Source organism: Palaemon carinicauda, chromosome 20 (assembly GCF_036898095.1).
Source record: "Palaemon carinicauda isolate YSFRI2023 chromosome 20, ASM3689809v2, whole genome shotgun sequence".
Lineage (NCBI taxonomy): Eukaryota > Metazoa > Arthropoda > Malacostraca > Decapoda > Palaemonidae > Palaemon > Palaemon carinicauda.
The window spans coordinates 107,606,164-107,631,527 of record NC_090744.1 but is presented as its reverse complement, the minus strand read 5'-3'; the positions used below and the strand labels follow the sequence as shown (position 1 = coordinate 107,631,527).

The 25,364-nt window shown below is 42.0% G+C and overlaps 2 protein-coding genes across 9 annotated transcripts in view; one reads left to right on the top strand and one right to left on the bottom strand.

Annotated features, from left to right (window-relative positions):
* LOC137614355 (uncharacterized) overlaps positions 1 to 25,364 on the top strand; it is a 283,239-nt gene that overhangs the window by 110,095 nt on the left and 147,780 nt on the right.
* Positions 1 to 25,364, bottom strand: part of LOC137614353 (brefeldin A-inhibited guanine nucleotide-exchange protein 1-like) — a 110,345-nt gene that overhangs the window by 50,270 nt on the left and 34,711 nt on the right. For all 8 annotated transcript variants that reach the window (XM_068344136.1, XM_068344130.1, XM_068344132.1 and 5 more), the window contains 9 exons: positions 22,942 to 23,081; positions 22,242 to 22,476; positions 21,532 to 21,701; positions 13,779 to 13,957; positions 13,218 to 13,431; positions 4,159 to 4,318; positions 3,811 to 3,968; positions 3,281 to 3,371; positions 2,961 to 3,111 (listed from right to left, as the gene is read on the bottom strand). In XM_068344136.1, coding sequence (XP_068200237.1) covers positions 2,961 to 3,111; positions 3,281 to 3,371; positions 3,811 to 3,968; positions 4,159 to 4,318; positions 13,218 to 13,431; positions 13,779 to 13,957; positions 21,532 to 21,701; positions 22,242 to 22,476; positions 22,942 to 23,081 — 1,498 coding nt within the window. The remainder of the gene's footprint in view (positions 1 to 2,960; positions 3,112 to 3,280; positions 3,372 to 3,810; positions 3,969 to 4,158; positions 4,319 to 13,217; positions 13,432 to 13,778; positions 13,958 to 21,531; positions 21,702 to 22,241; positions 22,477 to 22,941; positions 23,082 to 25,364) is intronic.

The following is a 25,364-nucleotide window of genomic DNA, read 5'->3' as shown; positions in this document are numbered from 1 at the left end:
TACTAATTAATTTTTATACTTACGTTGTGATTATGGTGAAAAATCCTTATTCATTAAACTTTAAATTAAAAACCATCAAAATCAACAGTGCCATTTGAAATATTGAAAAGTTTCCAAAAAAAAAAAATCAATAGAACAGCATCGTCATGGGAACACCTTCGTTGCTTTCGTGTGCAAGACTACCGCTATCATCCAGTAGTAGTGCGTTGTGCTCCGTTTCATCTAAATTGTTTGAAATTCTTTTATATAGTACTTTTGAAACCAAAAATTAAATTAAATAAAGACTATTTTATATCATGCTACTGCCAAACATGTCACTACAACCAAACCCATTACTTTGTTTAGTACGTTCCATCGCCGATCATAACGAACTCGCTAACCAATTTTAACATCTGTCTATAGGTTAACTTTTGCGGCAAAAGATATCTTACCAGGAACTATGTAATAATAATGTTATAATTAATGTTGTTTTATTTATCCTTAGAAAATCAAAATAAATGAAATATGAGCAATTTTGTTTCGAGTTTTTTTTTCCTAGAAAAACGCCTCCTTAAAAGGAAAACGTTTTTTTTACGTTTCATCGTCGATCATAAACGCATTTACTCCTGAAAGTGATATTGAAGAGCTTTTACTAAAGATGTTATTATAAATAAAGATTATAAATAGGTGGTAAAATATCTATAATTAAAGTGTAGCAGCATCAAGAAATGTTGGGGTTCACCCTTTACATAAGAATGTACTGTACATTGGATTAGACAGAACGTAGAAAAAATCAATTAGGGAAAAATCGGTATTCGATATCCTCTTCATCAGCATCGTCAATCGGGCTTTTTATTTTTTTTATTCTCAGTTGCTAACTAGTTATCGCACTGTCAAGATCTGCACACATTCCGATAATTCACATTTGAAGGTTTTCTGGGAGAGGATGGATAGAGAAAATACCGAACTATATAAAATGTTTTTTTAACCTGTTAAGCGTCACCCACGTGATAAACCGTTCACCACGATCTACTCGGTACCGCCTTCAACTGTATATTCCGTTCATGACTTTAATTGCCTTTTACAAGCCGTCAGTCTCGTGATATTACGTTTACTTGTATAGTAAGTATAGGATCACCACTTGGCAACACTCTCAGCATATGGGGACTGTGAATAGAAACTTATATGATGTCTGGCAACTATTTTTCTGAAGGTAGCTTTATGTTGGAAAACTGGTTTCCTATCAGTGCGCTCGGGCGTTCATGCATAAGTGGTTATTTGTTGTTCCTTTTGTAATGAACGGTCTAAAGAGGAAGGTTATTTCTTTAGATGAAATAAATGATATTCTTGTTGAGGAATTTGATAATGATAACCTGTTTGATAATGAGAGCACTAGTTCTGAATCCTCCAGTGATGAGTATATTGAAGAAACAAAGTTTTCTTTCGATGCCGAAAGCGAAAATGACTTCTCATTACCGAATGACTGGACAACAAATTTCACAAAACTATAAAGGGAAAGGAAACGCCGAGAGAGAGAGAGAGAGAGAGAGAGAGAGAGAGAGAGAGAGAGAGAGAGAGAGAGAGAGAGAGAGAGAGAGAGAGAGAGAGATAAAGTGGATAAATAATGTACAAATGTATGACGAACATATTTGAAAACTATACAGGAAACGATATGGAGAGAGAGAGAGAGAGAGAGAGAGAGAGAGAGAGAGAGAGAGAGAGAGAGAGAGAGAGAGAGAGAGAGAGAGAGACTTATCCCTTTCCTTTTGTTGCTTATCCAGGCGTAAGATTTACGATTGAAGATAAAAAGTACCCATTAGAATATTCAGTATTATGTAGCCATTTGAAATGAAATAATAGTATTAATTGTTTTTTTTACTCAACCATTTAATTAATATCCCTACTTTTAACTATAATTACAAATTATAAGCATAAAGAAATGATATTAACTTTGAAAAATTATCATTAGTGAAATGACCGCTCAGGGCAAAAAAAGCGTGACGGTACGTTAGCGGCAACCTGGTCCAGGGGGGACGCTTAGATGTTTTCTGGCAGAAAATTACGGTAGATTATCATACAGCAGCCTAGTGCACACTTGCGCCTAGTGGCCGTGTTTACGTGTGGGAGTGTCATCATGGATATACAGTACTATACTGTAATTTTTAACCATTGCTAGATACTGTATCAAACCTTGAAAACTCTTTTTTGTTTTTTGTAGCAATAGGAAATAATTCTACATCATTCGGAAAATACTGAAAACAGTAAGCTATGCATAGTACAGTAGTAAATACTACAGTCATAGAAAATTATCAAAACTTTAACAACTTTTTATTGTTTTATTTATCCATAAAAGAAATTTTGTACAGTATTTCATAAAAAAATCTATAAGAAGGATTTCTTACAGTATTGTTAAGATAAAAGCTACAGTATATATATATATATATATATATATATATATATATATATATATATATATATATATATATATATATATGTTTTATATATATATAATATATACATACATACATACATACATACACACACAGTGTATATACAGTATATATATAGCTAGAAAGCTACAAAATGGAGTGAAAAAAAATTGACGGGTAGGTTGCTGTTTGCCGCCATGATGTGTTTCGAAATATACGAATTTCCAATTACACGAGGCCTTTCATCGACCAAATTCTCGCATAATTCGGGACCCTACTGTACTACCAGTGTCTTAGCTGTCTGTTAGAACTTCATCATTGGAATTAATGTAGTAAACACAAGCTCCAGACTACTCCTGCCTTCACCAGATAAGTCTCTATTTGCATGGAAATACCCGTGAGACGGTGACTTTTGAGCTTTAACGCATCAAATCAGGTGCATTATTTTCTATATGCCTGTACTGTAAGACAAAAAAAAATTGAATGGTAAGACAACACACTTTAAAACAATTTAAAGTAAAGTATGTTACACAACATTCTCCTGTATTTTACCTTGCTTGCCCAGTTTAGTAGTAGTCGTCTTCATCTTGATTTCATTTCCCGCAATTTCATCATAGATTTCGGAGAGGTATTCTTCTGGGAGATCCTTGGAATCATTGATTCCTCTGTTCATTTTGATATATTGTTCTTTTGTCATTTTATGCTGGAATGTAAGTAATGAACTTTTTAAAATAAAATTTACTACAGTGCTGTACTTAAAATCATAAAATTTCTCAAGTGTCTCCACCTCCACCTGACTTCTTGGCAACATAAATAAAAAAAAAAAATAACGCTATTATTCGACAGTAAAACTGGTAGTGCATCCCACTTACTTTGACTTGTATGCTGTGCAAATCGGTGGTAAGCATAATAACGGAATATGCCAAAACATATGCAGCATCTGCACTCGCAAACAATCCAAGGCTGGAAATGTTCAAAGAAAAGGATTTTAACAGATTCAATTTACTGGAGCATGCAGCAGGGTAACATTATGCACATTTGATCAATCAAATCATTAACTAAATCATGTGGATTTTATTTTCAATTGAACATAAAACATGGAAACAATTATCCTTATATAACATTTTGACCAATATTTTTGCACCAAATTTCATTTTCACTGTCATGGAACAATCATATTTACAAAGCTAATTTCTAGATACAGTAGAATATAACATAAAAAAAGTACATGCATTCGCTGTATTAGATTCAAATGTAAGAGTAAATACCTATACCAAAAACTAATTCATGCAGATTATTTTAGCTTTTATATGAATCTTTCTGGAACAAAATAAATCCAAATTCAGAGAAACTTTACAAAATTAGAACTTATCTAGATTTACAATACTTTATATAAATTTACCTGGTATTGCATTCACAATATCGAGAAGCAAACTTCTCCATTAGACGATCTATTTTCTGTGCTTCTCCTGGCAATCTGAAGCCCTCTAAAAACATTCGTAAAGCTGGAACAAACTCTCGGCCACGATAATCCATCTGATCAACATACGCACACATAACCTGAGGAATAAATCTTGAATTCAGAAATGATTGAATATTTGCCTTAAATACTGGGTTGTATACAGTGTATGGGTATTTCAAGTAATCTTCCATAGTACTTTCCCTAAATACAAACAAATCCTATTCTTATAAGGTCATACCATGCCTTAACATTACCCGAGGATAATAAAGCAAGTCACATTGTACGTACCTCTCTATTCAAGGGATCTGCTTCACCCAAGAAGTCACCCACTTGCATTTTATCTAGTCTGTCGTCATCATGGAAGAACTTTGCAATATCATCAGGCGAGGTTCCTAAAAGCCCTTGCGCTTGTAAAAACGCAACGCCACGTCTGGGTTTGCGATTGAACCTGCAATTACATCAAATACATTACATGAAAGGCTAAAATTACAGGAGGTTGTATGAAGATTAGATAGAAAATCTTTAAGATTGTATCATTACTGTTAGATAGCAATATTATATCTAACATTCACAGCCTCATTATCAATCTCATTCATTTATGTTGGATTTCCCCTTCAGAAAATCGCACTTATTTTCTCAAATGCAATACAGAAGAGCAATTTCTGCCTCAATTCATATTTGATGCTCCACTCATTATCTCTTCACATGACTAGACAACTTCATTTTGATTTTTCTATCCAGTTGGGATAATCAAAGAGCTGTTCCTCCTTTCTTTCTTTTAGAGGCTGGTTTTTCACATCATTTGCTTCTTAAATAAATGTTTATTCCAACATTTTTAGAGAGGTCTACTTCAACATGAATAATTAACCTCCTGAATGAGGCCCATCATGCAAAAATATACAAGTTACTAATTTTTATATGATAAAACGCAAATTTTTCTAATTGAGCATCAAAACATCCTTTTTTTTAAAGTAAAATGTGCATTTGAAAGACAAGATACAAACAAGAAAGATCAAGACCCAAAATACAAACAAGAAATAGAAAAAAGTATACTAGTGTCTCTAGTTCATTCATAACCCAAAGTTGTCTATTTTCCTTTAAATCATACAAGAAGAATTTTCACTTGAAACTATATAAAATATTACACAATTCTTTTCCATAATTACAATGGTACCTTTAAAATCAAACTCCCCTTTTCCTCTCTTTTATCATTTCCTGTTATTATATACAGTACAGAAAATTGCATCTCATTAACTTTAACTATGTGAAAGCCGGAAACTGCAATACATTACAGCAAATCACTCCCATATATAGAACCTATGTTTACCATAATCCAAATTCGTCACTAACAAACTACTCGGGTGATAAATAAATAAAGTTTCAAAAACTTGTTTGAACATCACCGGCATTCCTAGGAATTCCAGACAAAGACATGTCAAGTATGTTATTTTTATTAATAAAATAAATTTTTGAATATACTTACCCGATAATCATGTAGCTGTCAACTCCGTTGCCCGACAGAATTCTATGGAGGGATACGCCAGCTATCACAATACTAGAAGGGGGTGTACTTACCAGCGCCACCTGTGGCCAGGTACTCAATCATTTGTTGTTGACACCTCCTCAATTATTCCTCGGTCCACTGGTTCTCTCTGGGGAGGAAAGGGAGGGTCGATTAAATCATGATTATCGGGTAAGTATATTCAAAAATTTATTTTATTAATAAAAATAACATTTTTCAATATTAAACTTACCCGATAATCATGTAGCTGATTCACACCCAGGGAGGTGGGTGAAAACCAGTGTACAAGATTAAAGGATAGCTAAGTATCCCATATTTCATATAACAGTTATCTCAAATAACAATGAAATAATAAGTACCTGGTAAGGAAGTCGAATAGAACCGTTACTCTGCCTCTTTATTTAAAGTTCGTCTTCCTTACTGAGCGCAGCGTTCCTCTTGGAGGCTGAATCAACCCAAAGGTGCCAAAGTACACGGGGTTGCAACCCCTACTAAAGGACCTCTACCAAACCTTTAACCCAGGCGCTTCTCAAGAATGAATAGACCACCCGCCAAATCCAAGGATGCGGAAGGCTTCTTAGCCTACCGTAACAACCATAAAAAACAACAATAAAAGTATTCAAGAGAAAGGTTAAAAAAGGTTATGGGATTAAGGGAATGTAGTGGCTGAGCCCTCACCTACTACTGCACTCGCTGCTACGAATGGTCCCAGGGTGTAGCAGTTCTCGTAAAGAGACTGGACATCTTTCAGATAAAATGATGCAAACACTGACTTGCTCCTCCAATAGGTTGCATCCATTATGCTCTGCAGAGAACGGTTTTTATTAAAGGCCAACGAAGTAGCTACAGCTCTTACTTCGTGGGTCCTTACCTTCAGCAATGCAAGGTCTTCCTCCTTTAAGTGAGAATGTGCTTCTCTGATCAGAAGCCTTATATAGTACGAAAGCCCATTCTTGGACATGGGTCTCGAGGGTTTCTTGATGGCACACCATAAGGCTTCTGACTGTCCTCGAATAGGTTTAGACCTCTTCAGATAATATTTGAGAGCTCTGACAGGGCAAAGAACTCTCTCTAGTTCGTTACCTACCATGTTGGAGAGGCTAGGTATTTCGAACGATCTAGGCCAAGGACGTGAAGGAAGCTCGTTCTTTGCTAGGAATCCAAGCTGAAAAGAACATGTTGCAGATTCGGTTGTGAAACCAATGTTCTTGCTGAAGGCATGAACCTCACTGACTCTCTTAGCTGTTGCAAGGCAAACGAGAAAAGCAGTCTTGAGGGTAAGATCCTTGAAGGAAGCTGACTGGAGAGGTTCGAACCTAGATGTCATAAGGAACCTTAAGACTACGTCTAGATTCCAGCCTGGAGTGGAAAGACGACGTTCTTTAGACGTCTCAAAAGACTTGAGAATGTCTTGAAGGTCCTTGTTGGAAGACAGGTCCAAACCCCTGTGGCGGAGAACTGAGGCCAACATGCTCCTATATCCTTTAATCGTAGGTGTTGAAAGGGATCTCTCATTCCTAAGATGTAGAAGGAAGTCAGCTATTTGGATCACAGAGGTATTGGTAGAGGATATTGAATTGGCTCTACACCAGCTTCGGAAGACCTCCCACTTAGACTGGTAGACTCTACGAGTGGAAACTCTTCTAGCTCTGGCAATCGCACTGGCTGCCTCCTTCGAAAAGCCTCTAGCTCTAGCGAATCTTTCGACAGTCTGAAGGCAGTCAGCCGAAGAGCGTGGAGGTTTGGATGCAACCTGTCTACGTGTGGTTGACGTAGAAGGTCCACTCTTAGAGGTAGAGTCCTGGGGAAGTCGACTAGCCATTGAAGTACCTCTGTGTACCATTCTCTTGCAGGCCAAAGGGGAGCAACCAGCGTCAGCCGTGTCCCTTCGTGCGAGACGAATTTCTGCAGAACTTTGTTTATTATCTTGAACGGAGGGAATGCGTACAGGTCGAGATGGGACCAGTTCAGAAGAAAAGCATCCACATGAACCGCTGCAGGGTCTGGAACAGGGGAACAATAAAGCGGAAGTCTCTTGGTTATGGAGGTGGCAAACAGATCTATGGTAGGTTGACCCCACAAGGTCCAAAGTCTGTTGCACACACTCTTGTGGAGGGTCCATTCCGTGGGAATGACCTGATTCCTTCTGCTGAGGCGATCCGCTGAAACATTCATATCGCCCTGGATGAACCTCGTGACCAGAGTGAGGTTTAGACCTCTTGACCAAATGAGGAGGTCCCTTGCGATCTCGTAAAGGCTCCTCGAATGGGTCCCTCCTTGCTTGGAGATGTAAGCCAAGGCTGTGGTGTTGTCTGAATTCACCTCCACCACTTTGCCTAGCAGGAGGGACTTGAAGTTCAACAGGGCTAGATGAACTGCTAACAGTTCCTTGCAGTTGATGTGGAGTAATCCTTGTTCCTTGTTCCATACTCCTGAGCATTCCCGTCCGTCCAAGGTCGCACCCCAGCCCGAGTCCGATGCATCTGAGAAGAGATGAAGATTGGGGGTCTGGATGGCCAATGATAGACCCTCCTTGAGAAGGAGATTGTGCTTCCACCACAGGAGAGTGGTCTTCATCTCTTGGTTGATAGGGATAGAGACTGCTTCTAGAGTCGAGCCCTTGTCCCAATGAGCAGCAAGATGGAATTGAAGAGGGCGGAGGTGGAGTCTTCCTAGCTCGACAAACAGGGCCAGTGATGAGAGGGTCCCTGTGAGACTCATCCACTGTCTCACTGAGCAATTGCTCCTCTTCAGCATGCTCATGATGCACTCTAGGGCTTGGTTTATCCTGGGGGCCGATGGAAAAGCCCGAAAATCCTGACTCTGAATCTCCATTCCCAGGTACACAATGGATTGGGAGGGAATGAGTTGAGATTTCTCTATATTGACTAATAGACCTAGGTCTCTGATTAAGTCTAAAGTCCAATTGAGGTTCTCCAGACAACGACGACTCGTGGAGGCTCTCAACAGCCAGTCGTCTAGGTAGAGGGAGGCTCTGATGTTCGATAAGTGTAGGAATTTCGCTACATTCCTCATAAGATGAGTAAAGACCATAGGAGCTGTGCTTAGGCCAAAACACAGGGCTTGGAACTGATAGACAACCTTTCCGAAAACGAATCTCAGGAAAGGTTGGGAGTCTGGATGAATGGGAACGTGAAAGTATGCATCTTTCAAGTCCAACGAGACCATCCAGTCCTCCTGTCTGACCGCTGCTAAGACCGACTTGGTCGTCTCCATCGTGAACGTCTGCTTGGTGACATACTCGTTGAGAGAGCTGACGTCCAGCACCGGTCTCCAACCTCCTGTCTTCTTGGCCACAAGAAAGAGACGGTTGTAGAAGCCCGGGGATTGATGGTCCCGGACTATAACCACTGCCTTCTTCTGCACAAGTAGCGACACCTCCTGTTGCAATGCTAGCCTCTTGTCCTCTTCTTTGTAGTGGGGAGAGAGGTTGATGGGCGATGTGGTCAGAGGTGGTTTGAGGCAGAATGGAATCCTGTAACCGTACCTCAGCCAACTGACAGACTGTGCGTCTGCACCTCTCTTCTCCCAGGCTCGCCAGAAGATCTTGAGTCTGGCTCCTACTGTTGTCTGGAGAATCTGAGTCAGTTCTTTCCCTTAGATGTCCTGGATCCTTTCCTAGACTTGCTCCTGTGAGAGTCTGGACGGGAGCTTCCTCGGCTGGGGGCTCTACCACGAAAGGGCGGTATGAACCTCGTAGCCGGGGTATCAGCCACTGGGGAGCGATAAGTCTTGGGGACTGAGGTGGCAACCTTAGACTTACGAGCCGATGAGGCTACAAGATCGTGCGTGTCCTTTTGTATCAGGGCAGCCGACAAGTCCTTAACTAGCTCCTCGGGAAAGAGGAACTTTGAGAGTGGAGCAAAAAGGAGTTGTGACCGTTGGCAAGGTGTAATGCTGGCGGAAAGGAAGGTACACAGTTGTTCCCTTTTCTTCAACACCCCTGATACAAATAACGACGCTAGCTCACCCGATCCATCTCTGATGGCCTTATCCATGCAGGACATTATTAGCATGGCAGAATCTTTGTCCGCAGGAGAGGTTTTCTTGCTGAGGGCTCCCAGGCACCAGTCGAGAAAGTTGAACATTTCAAATGCTCTGAACAACCCTTTCAGAAAATGATCCAGGTCTGAGAAGGTCCAACAAACCTTCGAGCGTCTCATAGCAGTTCTCCGAGGCGAGTCCACCAGACTTGAGAAGTCAGCCTGGGCAGAGGCAGGTACTCCTAAGCCTGGTGCTTCCCCTGTGGCATACCAAACGCAACCTTTCGAAGCGAGCTTCGTTGGAGGGAACATGAAGGAAGTCTTGCCAAGGTGTTGTTTAGACTGCAGCCACTCCCCTAAGATCCTTAAAGCCCTCTTGGAGGATCTAGCTAGGACAAGCTTAGTATAGTTGGACTTAGCTTGTTGTACGCCCAGCGAAAACTCAGATGGTGGAGAGCGGGGAATAGCAGAGACGAAGTGGTCTGGGTAAATCTCCCTGAGTAGAGCCAAGACCTTACGAAAATCAATCGACAATGGAGAAAGCTTAGATTCGTCCACGTCTGATGAGGGATCAAGGTGTGCCTCCTCATCATCCGACACCTCATCAGCAGAGGGTAGCGAAGCGATCGGACCAGAATGCTGAACCGCAGAGTCAGAACGGGTAGGAACAATAACAGAGGTTTCCTCTTCCAGGGACTGTTGAGGGAAAACCTGAGGCTCAGACTGCAAAGGCTGAACAACAGACGAAGCAGAAGGCAGGCGCATGGGTGAAGGAGGTTGACTCCTAGCAAGAGAGGTTGAACCCAAGGATTGCACAAGCTGAGCGGAGGACGGAGGCGGAGTAGTCCGTTCCTGTTCCTGTGAGATGAGCGGAGCATGATGAGGTTGAGGCTGCGCAGAACAAGGTAAAGTTCTCGCAAGCTGAGGCTCCTGAGGCGCAAGTCCAGGGTGTAGAGGAGCTTGCCTTGAGGAGGGTTGAGCTCGCTGCAGCGATGGCTGAGCAGACAGACTCACGGAGGGGAGAGGTTGTTGTACCCCAACCGAGAGTTGCACCACTGGTGGAGCAGCAAGGGAAGGCGGAGGAAGAGTGGAATAACTCTCCTGATCCCAAAGCAAGGGTTGCCTTAAAGAAGGCTGAGGCTGAACACCACTGGGAACAGCGAACTCCGAAAGTGGCTCAACATCGTACGCCTGGCAGATGGTGCTGCGACCAGGCGGAGCAAGTGCAGGCGGGGCGAGCACAGGCGGAGCGAGAACAGGCGGAGGGAGTGTAGGCAGAGGAGGAGGTGCAACACTCTCAGCCCGACACTCACGCATCAAGTCCGAAAGCTGAGCTTGCATGGACTGAAGCAGGGTCCACTTGGGATCGGCAGAAACGATAACAGACTGAGGTAAAGTCACAGTCGGGCTCTTTTTTGGCAGAACCTTACTCCTCTTGGGCGGAGTACAGTCGACAGATGACTGAGGCGAGTCAGAGCTGAGCCAATGACTGCAACCTGGCTGAGCACTCGCGGACTGGACTCTACGTTTAAGCGGTCTCGAGACCTGAGACCAACGTTTCTTCCCTGCTAGTTGATCAGCGGACGAGAATAAGACGGGCTCAATCGTCTGCAGGTGGGAGTGACGGTCTAAGGAAGACACGCCCGCAACCACCGAGGATAGTTCTGTGCGCCTAACAAGGCCTGTCGAACCCTTAAGCCCTTCGACATTGCTTCTCCCTTGGGCATGGGAGCTTGCAAGAGGTCCCGGACTGGGAGGACGACTGGCTCGCACAGAAAAATCCTCACGCACCACACTGGCACCACTAGCACTTGGCACTGCACCGACACTAGCACTCGTCACAGCACTGGCACTAATTCCACCCACTGCACTCTTGACCTTCAGTTCTTTAACTTCGGCCATCAGAGACTTATGGTCACTTACCACTGATTCTACTTTATCGCCTAAAGCCTGAATAGCACGCAAAACAACTGACATATCAGGCAGAGGGCACACAGTAGGTTCGGGGGTAGCCACTACAGGGGTAGGAAAAGGTAGGGGATCATGAGGTGAGGAAAACATAGAAGAGTGAGAAGAACTTCTCCTAACTCTACCTCTCTCTAACTTAGATGAATATTTTAAAAGACGGACAAATTCCAATTCCGAAAGTCCGGCGCATTCCTCACATCGATTTTCTAATAGACAGGGCCTGTCCCTACAGTCAGAACAAGCGGTGTGAGGATCTACCGAGGCCTTCGGAATACGCCTATTGCAAGACCTACATCGTCTATGGGAGGGGGCTTGCGAAACGTCAGACATCTTGTTTCAAAGAGTTAGCCAAAGGGTGATCCAAAAACAAGCAAAATTCGTTAACCGTTATATCAGTATTATATAAAAGCTATCTAGCTAATATAAGAAGGATTCCAGTAAAGCGACAGCCGTTAATCTGAGAGAATACTTCACCAAATATCCGTGAATAAACTCGAAGACCATAAGCGTATCCCAGAACGTCTAGCCGGAAGCACGACAGAGGAATAATTGAGGAGGTGTCAACAACAAATGATTGAGTACCTGGCCACAGGTGGCGCTGGTAAGTACACCCCCTTCTAGTATTGTGATAGCTGGCGTATCCCTCCATAGAATTCTGTCGGGCAACGGAGTTGACAGCTACATGATTATCGGGTAAGTTTAATATTGAAAAATATACCGTATGGATAAATATCCTAATATCCCAAAGCACCATGATCTGGATCAGGCATAGAATGTCTTAATCAAGCAGATGCATACACAGACCTGAAATTATGCAGAAAAAATCAAAACACAACTGGTGGCGCTCCTTACCATTAACTGCTAGATTGCTTCACTACTGAACTAGGGGCATGCAATGTATTTTTTAAAAGGAAAGTAAATGGAAACATTTTAAAATAACGGTAAATCTTTGGGGTAAACCTCAATAATCCATAATCCAAGATTCTGGAGAAAAAGCTATATGAACCTCAAGGGAGGTTCACAGAAATAAAATGGAACTCCAGGACACAATCTCATATCTTTGTAGACTTTACAGTATTATTATCATTATTATTATTATTATTATTTGTTAAGCTACAGCCCTAGTTGGTAAGGCAGAATGCTATGAGCCAAGGGGCTCCCACAGGGAAAATAGCCCAGTGAGGAAAGGAAACAAGGAAAAATAAAATATTTTAAGAAGAGTAACAACATTAAAATAAATATCTCCTATATAAACTATAACAACTTTAACAAAACAAGAAGAAGAGAATTAAGATAGAATAGAGTGCTCGAGTGTATCCTCAAGCAAGAGAACTCTAACCCAAGACAGTGGAAGACCATGGTACAGAGACTATGGCACTACCCAAGACTAGAGAACAATTTCGGAGTGTCCTACTCCTAGAAGCGCTGCTTACCATAGCTGAAGAGTGTCTTCTACCCTTATGAAGAGGAAAGTGGCCACTGAACAATTAAAGTGCAGTAGTTAACCCTTGGGTGAAGAAAAATTGTTTGGTAATCTTAGTGTTGTCAGGTGTATGAGGACAGAAGAGAATATGTAAAGAATAGGCCAGACTATTCGGTGTGTGTGTGTAATCAAAGGGAAAATGAACCGTAACCAGAGAGAGGTATCCAATGTAGTACTGTCTGGTCAGTCAATAGACCCCCATAACTCTCTAGCAGCAGTATCTCAACAGGTGGCTGGTGCCCTTTGAAAATCATAAAGTACTGTAGTCTGCTCTTAAGTTGAGGTACAGCCTACCTGTAATTACCAAGCAAATAAAACAATGTAGAGTACTTCTAAATATGTAACAAAATAAAATCCTTTAACTCCTCACATTTCTATTCCTTGCTCCCAGATTTCCTTTTGGTGTTTAAGGGTCTGGAACTGCTCAGGGTTATCAATTCCCAGAGTTGAGCTGGTAGTATTTGTGGATGAAGACTGAAGGGAGTTAATCGAGTTGTGAGAACCATGCCTTGCTAAAGGTGTTCGACTACCTTCAGAGGTGCTGTTGACTTCAATATCATCTGTCTCCTTTTTCTTCTCTATACCTGTAAATAAGCGTAAAACTCAATCAAAAGGTATTCCAAGAATGTAATTACAAACAGTATTTGAAAAATATTCAGGAAATTCATGTTCCATGTGCTAGATATCTATCCCTGTGATTGGTGATGACAGAATGGCACTTAAAGCCTAAATGTTTTTAATTGAAAATACAGTTATAGTACAATCATTTAGCTTACAGTGACCCTTCTTTAAGATATAGATTTAGTTACTGAAAAGGTCATTTACTTAGGTTAGAGAATTAATCCTCTTTTCTTAAATAAATCAGCCAATCCTTTGCTTCCTGATTGTTAAACACAAAAGCAATAGTTACTTAACGAGTAATAACACTTACTTAGGTTAGAAAGTGTAATGGGATTAACATAGAGGTCTTTGGACCATTCAACCATACACTTTAGTGTAGATACAAGGCACTCGAGACCCTTTATTCTCATGCTGCGTTCTTGTATGGGAGTTGACCCATACTCTCCTGGTTGGCCACCTTGAGCTATTTTACTGAGGTCATTCACCAATCTGCAAAACATGATACTTGTATAATGACGTTGGTAAAATAAAAAAATGGAGTTTTTATGATAAAACAAAGTTTTATGAATACTTACCTGGCAGTTATATATACATAGCTAATTATCTCTATTTCGGCAGAATTTTTCTAAAACTAGGCAACCGCCTTGTGGTGGTTGGGTGGTAACACCCGTTAAAGGGTGGTAGGAGGAATCATTCATGTTTTCTGTTCTTCAGTTCATCTATGCCCGACCTGTCTCCTGAGGGGAGGTGGGTGGGCCTTCGAATGTATATATAACTGCCAGGTAAGTATTCATAAAACTTTGTTTTATCATAAAAACTCCATTTTTATGAATAGAACTTACCTGGCAGTTATATATACATAGCTGATTAACACACTTGGAGGAGGGTGATAGACAGTAACATCGTTGGGGAAACAACCAAAAAAGCTGTAGGATAAATAAACACCTTGATTCCTTACCTGCTAAGGTAGCTGACTTCAAAGGTTCCTGCCTCTTGAGTCGCTTTCCCTTAGGAGTGTCAGCCAGGATGTGACCTGCAGTGCTGAAAACACTCAATCGAGTCTGTCAACGGGGTGAGACCAACAATCTGACTAGACTTCAGGACTACCTATTGCCCAAAATAAAAAACCGCAACTTTACCAAACCAACCACCTAACATTTGCAAAGTAGATAAAAATTATCTAACTAGACTGAGGTGACTGTACACAAGTCGAAGTCCTCAGACAACCAATAAAAAATACACCAACCTATGCACAAGTAAACAAAACTAAGGTTGAGGGGAGGTAGTAACTCCTTTGCCTAATACAGAAGCCGTAGCTACGTATGGTCCCAAGGTATAACATTTCTCATAATCCACCCTCACCTCTCTGAGGTAATGAGAGGCGAACACAGAGTTGCTCCTCCAGAATGTCGCATCCATAATTTGACGGAGCGACATGTTCTTGCGGTAAGCAAGCGAGGTCGCAATGGCCCTCACTTCGTGAGCTTGCACTTTTAAACGTCCGAAGTGTTCCTCCTCACACAAGAGATGCACTTCTCTTATCACTTCCCTCAGGAAAAAGGACAAAGCGTTCTTGGAAAGGGGCTTTTGAGGATCTTTCACAGAACACCACAGGGAGCTAGAAGAGCCTCTCACACTTTTCGTGCGAGACAAGTAGGTCTTGAGGGCTCGTACTGGACAGAGCAGCCTCTCTTGCTCTTGACCCACTAGGTTGGTCAAGTTAGGAACCTCAAAGGTCCTCGGCCAGGGCTTAGAAGGGTTCTCGTTCTTAGCGAGAAAGTCTAATCTCAAGGCACAAACTGCCCCATTCATATTGAAGCCTACCTGTTTTTTCAATTGCATGGACTTCACTAACTCTTTTAGCTGTTGCTAAGGCCAAAAGAAAGAGGGTCTTCTTGGTAACCTCCCTAAGGGGAGCCTGTGAGATGGGCTCAAATCTCTTGGTGCACAGAAATTTAAGAACCACATCAAGGTTCCAAGAAGGGGGCTTTAACTGGGTCTGCTTGGTCGTCTCAAAAGAATTCAAGAAGTCATGTAAGTCCTTATCGCGAGACAAGTCCAAGCCTCTATGCCGACAGACGGAAGAGAGCATACTTTTGTACCCTTTGATAGTGGACACAGCTAGCTTAGCGTCCTGTCTGAGGTACAACAAGAAATCCGCAATCTGGCTCACAGAGTTAGTGGATGAGGAAATCTTGTGCTTCCTACACCAAGCCCTAAAAGTCTCCCACTTGGACTGGTAGACCCTCTGCGAAGAGACCCTCCTCGCTCTGGCGATAGCTTTCGCAGCTTGCGCTGAAAAGCCTCTCGATCTGACGAGCTTCTCGATAGTCTGAAGGCAGTCAGATTGAGAGCGAGGGGGTTTTGATGATATCTCTCGAAGTGGGGTTGTCTGAGCAGATTTGGACTTGCAGGGAGGCTTCTTGGAAAGTCCATCAACAAGTCCACCACCTCCGTGAACCATTCCCTCATCGGCCAGAACGGAGCTATCAGGATCATCCGTCCCGAATCGAGGAGGGCGAATTTCCTGACTACCAGATTGATGATCTTGAACGGGGGAAAAGCATAAGTGTCCATCCCCGTCCAATCCATCAAAAAGGCGTCTACTGCTATTGCCTCTCTGTCCGGAACTAGGGAGCAATAGATGGGGATCCTCTTGGATAAGTTGGAGGCGAAAAGATCGATGAGGGGTCTCCCCCCACAGCCTCCAGAGACTCTGACAGACCTGTTGGTTGAGGGTCCATTCTGTGGGAAGGACCTGCCCTTTCCTGCTGAGCATGTCCGCCCTCACATTCTTCTGTCCCTGAACAAACCTCGTCAGCAGGTTTATCCTGTTCTCCTTCGCCCAAAGAAGGAGCTCTCTTGCTGTCTCGAACAGAGACAGAGAGTGAGTCCCTCCTTGCTTCCTGATGTAAGCAAGAGCTGTGGTGTTGTCTGAGTTGACCTCCACAATCTTCCCAGACACCAAGTCCTTGAAGGCCTTTAGCCCCAGAAAAATGGCCATCAGCTCCTTGTTGTTGATGTGCCATCCCAGCTGAATTCCTTCCCAATAGCCTGAGACCTCCTTGCTTCCTAGTGTTGCCCCCCAGCCTGACTCTGATGCGTCTGAAAACAACACTAGGTCTGGGTTCTTCTTGTGTAAGGAGATCCCTTCCCCTAACAAGGTTGGGTCCAGCCACCACTTCAGAAGAGTCTTGACTTCTATTGGAATGGGGAAGGAAAAGGAGTCTTCCTGCATCTTTCTGTTCCACGTCTTTGAAAGAAAGTGCTGAAGAGGCCTTAGGTGGAGTCTCCCCAGAGAGACAAACTGTTCGAGGGAGGATAGAGTCCCCAGCAAACTCATCCACTCCTTCGCTGTGCATCTCTTCTTGTCCAGGAAAGTTCTGACTTTTACGAGACACTTGGTCTGTCTTTCCTGAGAGGGAGAAGCCCGAAAAAGAACTGAATTCAGAACTATCCCCAAATAGAGAATAGTCTGATTCGGTCTGATCTGAGACTTCTCCCTGTTGATGACCAGGCCTAGATCTTGAGCCATCATAAAAGTCTTCCGTAAATCCTCCAGACATTTCTCCCTTGATCGTGAACGAATCAGCCAATCGTCCAGATAGAAGGATGTCCTTATCCCCTCCTGATGCAGCCAACCTGACACATTCGCCATTACCCTGGTGAAGACTTGAGGAGCCGTGCTGAGACCGAAGCAAAGAGCTCTGAATTGGAAGCACTTGCCCTGCATTACAAATCTCAGGTACTTCCTCGAAGTTGGATGGATGGGGACATGGAAATATGCGTCCTGCAAGTCGAGGGACACCATCCAGTCCCCTGGACGTACTGACGCCAGCACCGACTGAGTCGTCTCCATGGAGAACTTTGTCTTCTCCACAAATACGTTGAGAGCGCTGACATCCAGGACGGGTCTCCATCCGCCCGAGTTCTTGGGGACCAGAAACAGGCGATTGTAAAAGCCTGGGGAGGATAAATCCCGAACCGGTTCTATCGCCCCCTTGTCTAGCATTTGGTTGACAAGGTCTACTAGGGCCTTCTGTTTCCCCGGATCTGAGTACCGGGCTACTAAGGCCAGCGGAGCATCTGCGAGAGGAGGTTTTTTCAGAAAGGGGATCTTGTATCCTTCCTTGATGACTGAGAGGGACCAGGTGTCCGCCCCTCTCCTCTTCCAAGACTGCCAAAAACCTGACAGTCTTGCGCCTACTGTCTGGAGGAGACGAACTTCATTTTCTGTCGCGAGGTCTGAAAGAACCCCTGGTAGATCTTGGTCCTGATTCTTGCCTTCTCCCTCTAAAATCTGGTCTTGAAGTAGTCCTGCCCCGAAAGGGCTGCTGGAATCTCCTTTCCTCCCGTTTCAAAGAAGAAGGAGGGGCTGCCAAGGGCTTACGAGCAGAACGAGATAAAAGGTCTTGGGTGGCTTTTTAGGCCAGAGAACGCGTAATGTCATTAACCAGGGACTCGGGAAAAAGATGTTGAGAGAGGGGGGCGTAAAGAAGCTCAGACTTTTGTGCATTGGTAACAGACCTAGAAGCAAAAGAGCAAAGCAGAGCTCTCTTCTTTAGGACCCCAGCTGAGAACAGAGCAGCCAACTCATTCGCCCCATCTCTGAGGGCCTTATCCATACAGGACATAATACTGGTAAGGTCCCTAGATCCTTCCATCTGTTCAGTTTTCCTTGCGAGAGTCCCAAGCGACCAGTCTAGGAAACTAAAAACCTCAAAGGCTCTAAAAATACCTTTGACGAGATGATCCAGCTCCGACATCGACCACATGACCTTGGCTGAGTTGAGAGCATGCCTTCTAGCAGAGTCCACTAAACCAGAGAAGTCACCCTTGGAGGAGGAAGGCACTCCCAGACCCAAAGGTTCTCCAGTTGCATACCACATACCCGCTCTAGACTGTTTGTCTCCGCTCCATCATCCAGTCATCAATCTTCGTGAGAGCCTTCTTTGCGGAGATAGACAGCTTCATCTTGATGAAGGCCGACTGTTTCTTGGCCTTCTTTCTGTTAAATTGGGACTGAGGAGATTGAGGGGCAGCAGGTTGGAATTCCTCTCCAAAAAGTTCAAGAAGGGAGCGAGAGAGAACTTTTTAATCTCCCACAGCGTCGGCAGGATTATCATCGTCATCAGAAACATCCTCGAGGTCCTGATCCACATCTGCAATATCCTTCGAAAGAGAAGAAGGCTCCTTAGAACCCGACAAGGGCAAATCAAAGGCATCATCCTGCAAAAGACGGGTTGCATCCTGGAGTCCCGCGCTAGAAGAATCCTTGGGACGAGAGGCAGTATCGTCCCGAAGAGGCAGGGTGGTATCGCCCTGGGACCGAGAACGAGAGGCAGAGTCGTTCTGACGTCGAGAGCGAGAGGCGGTATCGTCGTGGCGGCGAGAATGAGAGGCGGTATCGTCGTGGCGTCGTGAACGAGAGGCGGTATCGTCATGGCGTCGAGAACTAGGGTCGGTATCGTCGTGGCGTCGTGAACGAGAGGAGGTATCGTCGTGGCGAAGCGAACGAGAGGAGGTATCGTCGTGGCGAAGCGAACGAGAGGAGGTATCGTGCTGGTAACGTGAACGGGAGGCGGTATCGTCTTGGCATCGAGAACGAGAAGCAGCATCGTTCGATAAGGTATCGTCCCGGTATCGAGAACGAGAAAACGTATCGCCCTGGTATCGCGAAGAAGTATCGCCTGGCGAAAGCACACATTCCTCATCCTGGCGTAGAGAGGGAGAAGCTTTCTTTAAAGAAGAACTCCGTTCTCTCTTAGAAGCAGACTTCTTAATCGGCAACGAGTCGTCTTTACGTCTGTCAGACTGGGCGTGAGGGCGGCTAAAGGCTTGTACTAAAGTCAAAAGTTGTTCCTGCATGACAGACATAAAGGATTTAGCAACATCAGCTGGGTCTTGCGGCCCCGAAGGGGGGGGGCTGACGAATAACACTCGTAGAAGGGGGAGGATCTTCGGCAGCAGGCTTCGCCCTTTTCACAGGCACGGAGTCGAAATCATCCTCCGACGGAGAAGGTTCATAACTGCTAGAACCGGGAGAGAAAGAACGAGACCGTTCGTCGCGGTTCCATCTCCTCTTAGTAGGTCTTGAAGCTTCAAACTTCCATTTACGTGGACGAATTCGGAGAAGAAAACAACACATTCGACACGTCTTTCCCGTGACGGTCAAGAGCAGCCTGGGAATCGACAACAGGACTGTCTGAGGCGACGGCTGACCGAGGGTACGTACCTCTCACCCCCTTTCGGTCATCGACGTACCTTCTCCCTTGGTCCTGGGAGCTTGGTAGAGGTCTAGGCCTAGGGGTATGACAGATTCGGTCAGTCGCCACCTCCACTGCACTAACACAAGCACTTTCACTTTCCTTACCTTTAAAGACCTCCAGTTGTTCTTTAATGGCCTTCAACTCGGCCGCCAGGCTAGCGTACCGAGGGTCATCCGTAGATACGGAACCTGTAGGAGGTGCAGGAGTTACTACCTCAAGGGAAGGATCAAATTCCAAAGAGGAATCAATAATAGGATCAATAGATAAATCTACGCTAAGTTCGTCTTCCTTACCACTAACAGACTTAGACTTAGACCTAGAAGCTCTCCTAACTCTATCGAGCTCTAGCTTACGCACATAGCGCTTCATAATTAACCAATCTTTCTCATCCAAAACCTTACATTCCCCACACCTATTATCAAGGGCACAAACAAAACCCCTACAATTAGAACAAACGGTGTGAGGGTCTACCGCCATTTTCGGTAGTCTCACCTTACATTCCTCATTCGCACAGATACGGTAATGACTCTTTTCACTCATAATGAAAAACAGCAAAAAAGCTAAGAGAAAACAAAATACAACGATCGCCAAAACCCCAAATCAGAGTACTTCACCAAAAAAGCAGACTGGTACACCGAGCAGGGAAAGCGAAGAAAAACTCTTAATGACGGACCAACGTGTTGTCGATCCGGCCGGCAGAGATGAACTGAAGAACAGAAAACGGGAATGATTCCTCCTACCACCCTTTAACGGGTGTTACCACCCAACCACCACAAGGCGGTTGCCTAGTTTTAGAAAAATTCTGCCGAAATAGAGATTATTAGCTATGTATATATAACTGCCAGGTAAGTTCTATTCATAAAATTATGAATTTTTCAGTACTGTAATTGGAGTCTATACAAACGTATGTACAATCATGGTTATCTAATCTGATTCAAGTATAGTAGCCTTTTGTATGTTATGCTTGAATTGCAGCTACAATTCTTTAACATTCCTATGTGAATGATGACTTAATACTAACATATATCTTGTTAAAGAAATAGTACCTTTGAAACACACATTTATGTGTTTCAATTTATTTCAAATTTGCTGGATTGATAAATAAATTTTCTTATTCTAAGAACTATCTTGAAACTTTTCTTTTATAATTATATACAGTTAAACATAAACCATTAAGTTACAATCACAAACTATTCACTGTTGATAACATTTCTATAAAATGTTTGAAGAATATTTTAGCAGAAAAATCCTGACTGGATAACAACATATTTCACATATGAACCTAATGATTAATGTAAAGTCTTACTCAGCTCTGTAATTTTTATGTAGTAACAAACTTATCAAGAACATAACACCAGCTACAAAATATAATAGGAATTAAACCTTAATTAAAGAAACAACACAAACTTCTAGTTTTGTGACGCTGTAATTTTCCCCTTACATACAACTTCCCCAGCTCTTTCCTATAATTAAAGTCCAGTGAACAAAGCTAAATAAATGTTCCATAACAAAATCCATTTCTTTTTAATTAATAACCTACTTGAAGTATGTTGTAAAAGTCAGCATCACTTTGATTAAACACACACTAGTCTCATTAATAAAGTAAAAGAATTGGAAAACTTAAGTTACGTTACAGGGCGACTTAAGTGTCATAATAAAATTCATACAAAATCATTTAAGCAGAAATTAAATCATTTATTTTCAGATACTGTACTTATTTTCTAGGAAAAAACATTACCTACCCATCCCATTCCACAAATATGAACATGCAACCCACTAATGGAGAACTCTCACCTTTCAAAGACATTTGCAGCATTTAGGTCACAATCGTAATTAACATATATATCAACTACGGACTGAGCATCTGCACAAATGCGCGTGAGAGCCTGAATGACCATCCACTTATGCTGAAAACTGGAACTGCCTGCTTCCAGAATATTGAGAAAGATTTCTTTGAAGAACACCTGGAAATATGTAATAGTTTGTTTACATCAATCTTTTTATATTTATTCTTGGAATGTTATCATTTATTGTACTGATAATTGGTAAATTAACACAAATCTCTTCACCTCATAGAATTAAAGGTCCTTTGAGTTCAGACACAAAAAAAGGCTGATATAACAGTGAATGGTTACATTGTTGTAAAAAAAAAAAAAAAAAATCTTTATCATTACAAATTGAGATGCCTCTACCAGTTACTCTATTTGTTTCAATGTAGTAAAATACCAGCATTATTTTGAAGGTGTTAATCTTCTGCATCGCTTCAAATTCTAATAAGCTTAAATCATAACTCTCCAAAACCAATGAGAGTAAAACCACATATGATATAATTGACTTCCTATCTTCCTACATCCCCTTCACAGTGAAAGATTTAAACTACTCTATATCCATCCAAACAATATAAAATAAACTTTATTTGCACCCTTAAAAAGTAAAAATTTTATTCTATTCATCATAAAATAAAATAACTTTCACTACTTCCTAAAAATACAGACTACACTTACCTCTATCTGCATTTTAAGATGAGCCTTGAAGTTGGACAAAAGAGCAACAAAAATTGCCAGCGATAAGTGAAATACCTCAGGAATAGGAGATACTCCATTTTTACTGAGGGCTACACACAAATACTGCTTGATAGCAGTAATGAATGTGTCGTTCGATCGAAAGACTTGACCAGCATTCTGTACAATAGATAACAGCATCTCTAGGGACAAGATCTTTGATCTGAGTTCATGTGACCTGCGGGAAGAGGGAAGCCATGGGTGAACACCTCTTATTTCAGATGTAATCTTTAAAAAAATTAATTAAAATTTTAGATTACTGCCAGTTTACCTTATATACGGTGAAATTCTAAACTAAACGAACCAAGATATAACAGCAAAAAATTACAAATATAGTTTCCCACAATAGTGTACTTAAAAAATTGCATACCTCAAACATTAACATTGTATACACCAGCATCCTTTTCAAAAATTTGGTTTGTTGAAAGGTAAATATACATATGCAGACATGAATACAATTCAATTAACACATCTCAGATTGAAAAGAAAATCATGGAATACTACAATGCAGTCTTAACTATAAATTTCAGAGCTTCAGGTACTACAACCCGAAATCCCTTATTCATCAGACTACAATCGAGTCAAAAAGTAAAAAATGTAACCAAAAAACAAGGAAATCATATATAACCATCAGCATACTAACTTCGGATCCGGCGACTCAGGCAGAGGCTTCATGGAGAGTTTGCACAGTGAACGGAATACAAGGAATGCATCTTTTTGCAGTGTGTGAGAAAGCTTGGCCGCCATGGCAGTATCACCTTCCGTCATGGTGTTTATACTTTCCTAAAACGAAACCATAAAGCATTAATAAGACATTGAAATTGTGTACAATCAGAAAATAAGGAACATTGACACAAGTTAGTTCTTAGAGCATGTTGCCTAAGTTTTCTCATAGTTCTGACCATCCTTTGTATTCATATCTTATCAGACCATACATACCAATAAGTAGCACTGTAATAGGCATGCAGTTTATTCTAACAATCTAGCCTTTTCCATCATAACGCTAAATAGTACATAGTATTCCAGAAGTCTTATCTCAGCTGTGACCAGATTGCATAATGATCTTCCTAATCTGGTGGTTGAATTGGTGAAATTTCAAGTTTCAAAATTGTTGCAAATGCTATTGATTAATATTATGGCATAAGATTTGCTTCATAATTTGCATATGAATGATCTATTTAATATTGTTCTTGATCTTAGTACAGTATATTTCTTTTTTTTTTTTATTTCTCATATATGTTTCATGTGTTACCTTTCTGAATTGTACAGTACTTTAATAGAGAATATAGAATACAGTAGAGCTGAATCTCTCAACAAATCATTCTTGAATACTGAGTGCATAGTACGGGCATTAGTCAACAGGTAATTTCAGACCTTGCATAGGGTATATTTGCTGCAACCACTTAGCAAGGATGAACTTATCATGTATTATGTACTAGGTAAAAAGACGTAACAGATCTATACAGGTCAGTGCTTTTGTTAAAAAAATTAAGAAATTGCATCTAATTAAACTTACAATAGTGTAAAAAATAAAAAGTAAGAAACAGAGCAAAATTACTAAGGGATACAAAAGCTGATCATAAAAACTGCAATATTCACTGGAATCACATTAGATGAAGAGAATATATCGAATTATCAAGGTATTCATCCCATGCTTACTCATATAATATCAATACAAATCGAGTGCATTAAACACAGTACAATAATATCACAAACTATTTTAGGTGATTTGTATTCTTCCTAGCTATACTGTATAAATCTGAGTCAATTACATATGGGTGTGTCTTCAGCAAAACTAGAATGGCTGTTGAAACTTTTAAAAAGGCAAATATAGCTGCTGGAAGGTGAAGAGTAGGCCCCACACTTGCCAGGTAGAGCAACCTTCACTTTGACCTTAACCTACTGTAGGACTTGCAGGGTGGTTGAGGCAGCTGTTTAACTTAAGAGGACTCAGGTTTGTATAGTTAGGACACGAATAAAAACCATCGTCCTTTAATAAGAAATTCATCCTTAGGAGGGAAGGAGTCTTTATAACAAAACTGACTGATTTAATACCTCGAGAAATACCAATACATTTTGATCTTGGAGATAAGAGAGTGTCACTGAGGAATAAGATTGATTGATTGATTGGTTTGGAGTTTTCTGGTGAGGAATAAGAGCATGGAGGCTACTTGCATGGTATCCAATCGTTAAGTGACCGAAATATGAAGTGCCAAAACACTTTGAATTGAGTCCACTCAAGCAATAATGATGTGTAAGGAAACCTGGGAGCACAGATACCAGGACCATGGAGATCAGGAGTGAGTGAAGACCAGAAGAGCAGGCGAGATGTTGGGTCATCACCAACTGACGGTGTGTGTACTTGGTAATCATGACTAAGTGCTGGTAGGAAGAACGCTAATGACTGTACCGTGTACCGGAACATATTTTCAGGTATGAAACATTTTTGATACATAACCTGTTGGCTTCACATACGAAGCGAGAACATACTAGGATCGCCTTCCCAAGTATAGGCATTCTTGGTACGTACCATCGTTACCAAAAGTACATGGGGAGAGATCAGTCAGTCCTAAAACTCTGGCTGATGGGTCTTCTTGGAACTTGGACTTCTTTACTAGAAGTAGTCGGCACAGTCAGGGGAAAAAAGGGATTTTGACGAAGGAAAAATCTATTTCTGGGAAGAGACCTGTGGCGCCCGGTGAAAAGTCCTTCTTGTATATCTTTTCTGATAAAACCTTCCAATTATACCAGAGAAAGATAAAAGCATGGAATGCTGAGGTTACAACCCTCGCGCGAGCACCTTTTGGGTGTCGTGTATAAAGCAAAGGCGCGTGAAATCCACTATTCACAGGTTGTCTTCCATTTAGTTAATTCCTTCGTCAAAGGGATGGGCCGATACAAAGGCCCTAGACAAACCCCCAGCGCCACACCACCCACGCCACGACGAGAGCGCCACCTGAACAACATCCTTCTTTTTGGAATACAAAGTGTTGAATTGTTTTGTTGTGCTCTCGGTCTTTTTTATCAATCGTGGATTTATTTTGTCATGTCCGAAGCTCCATCTTC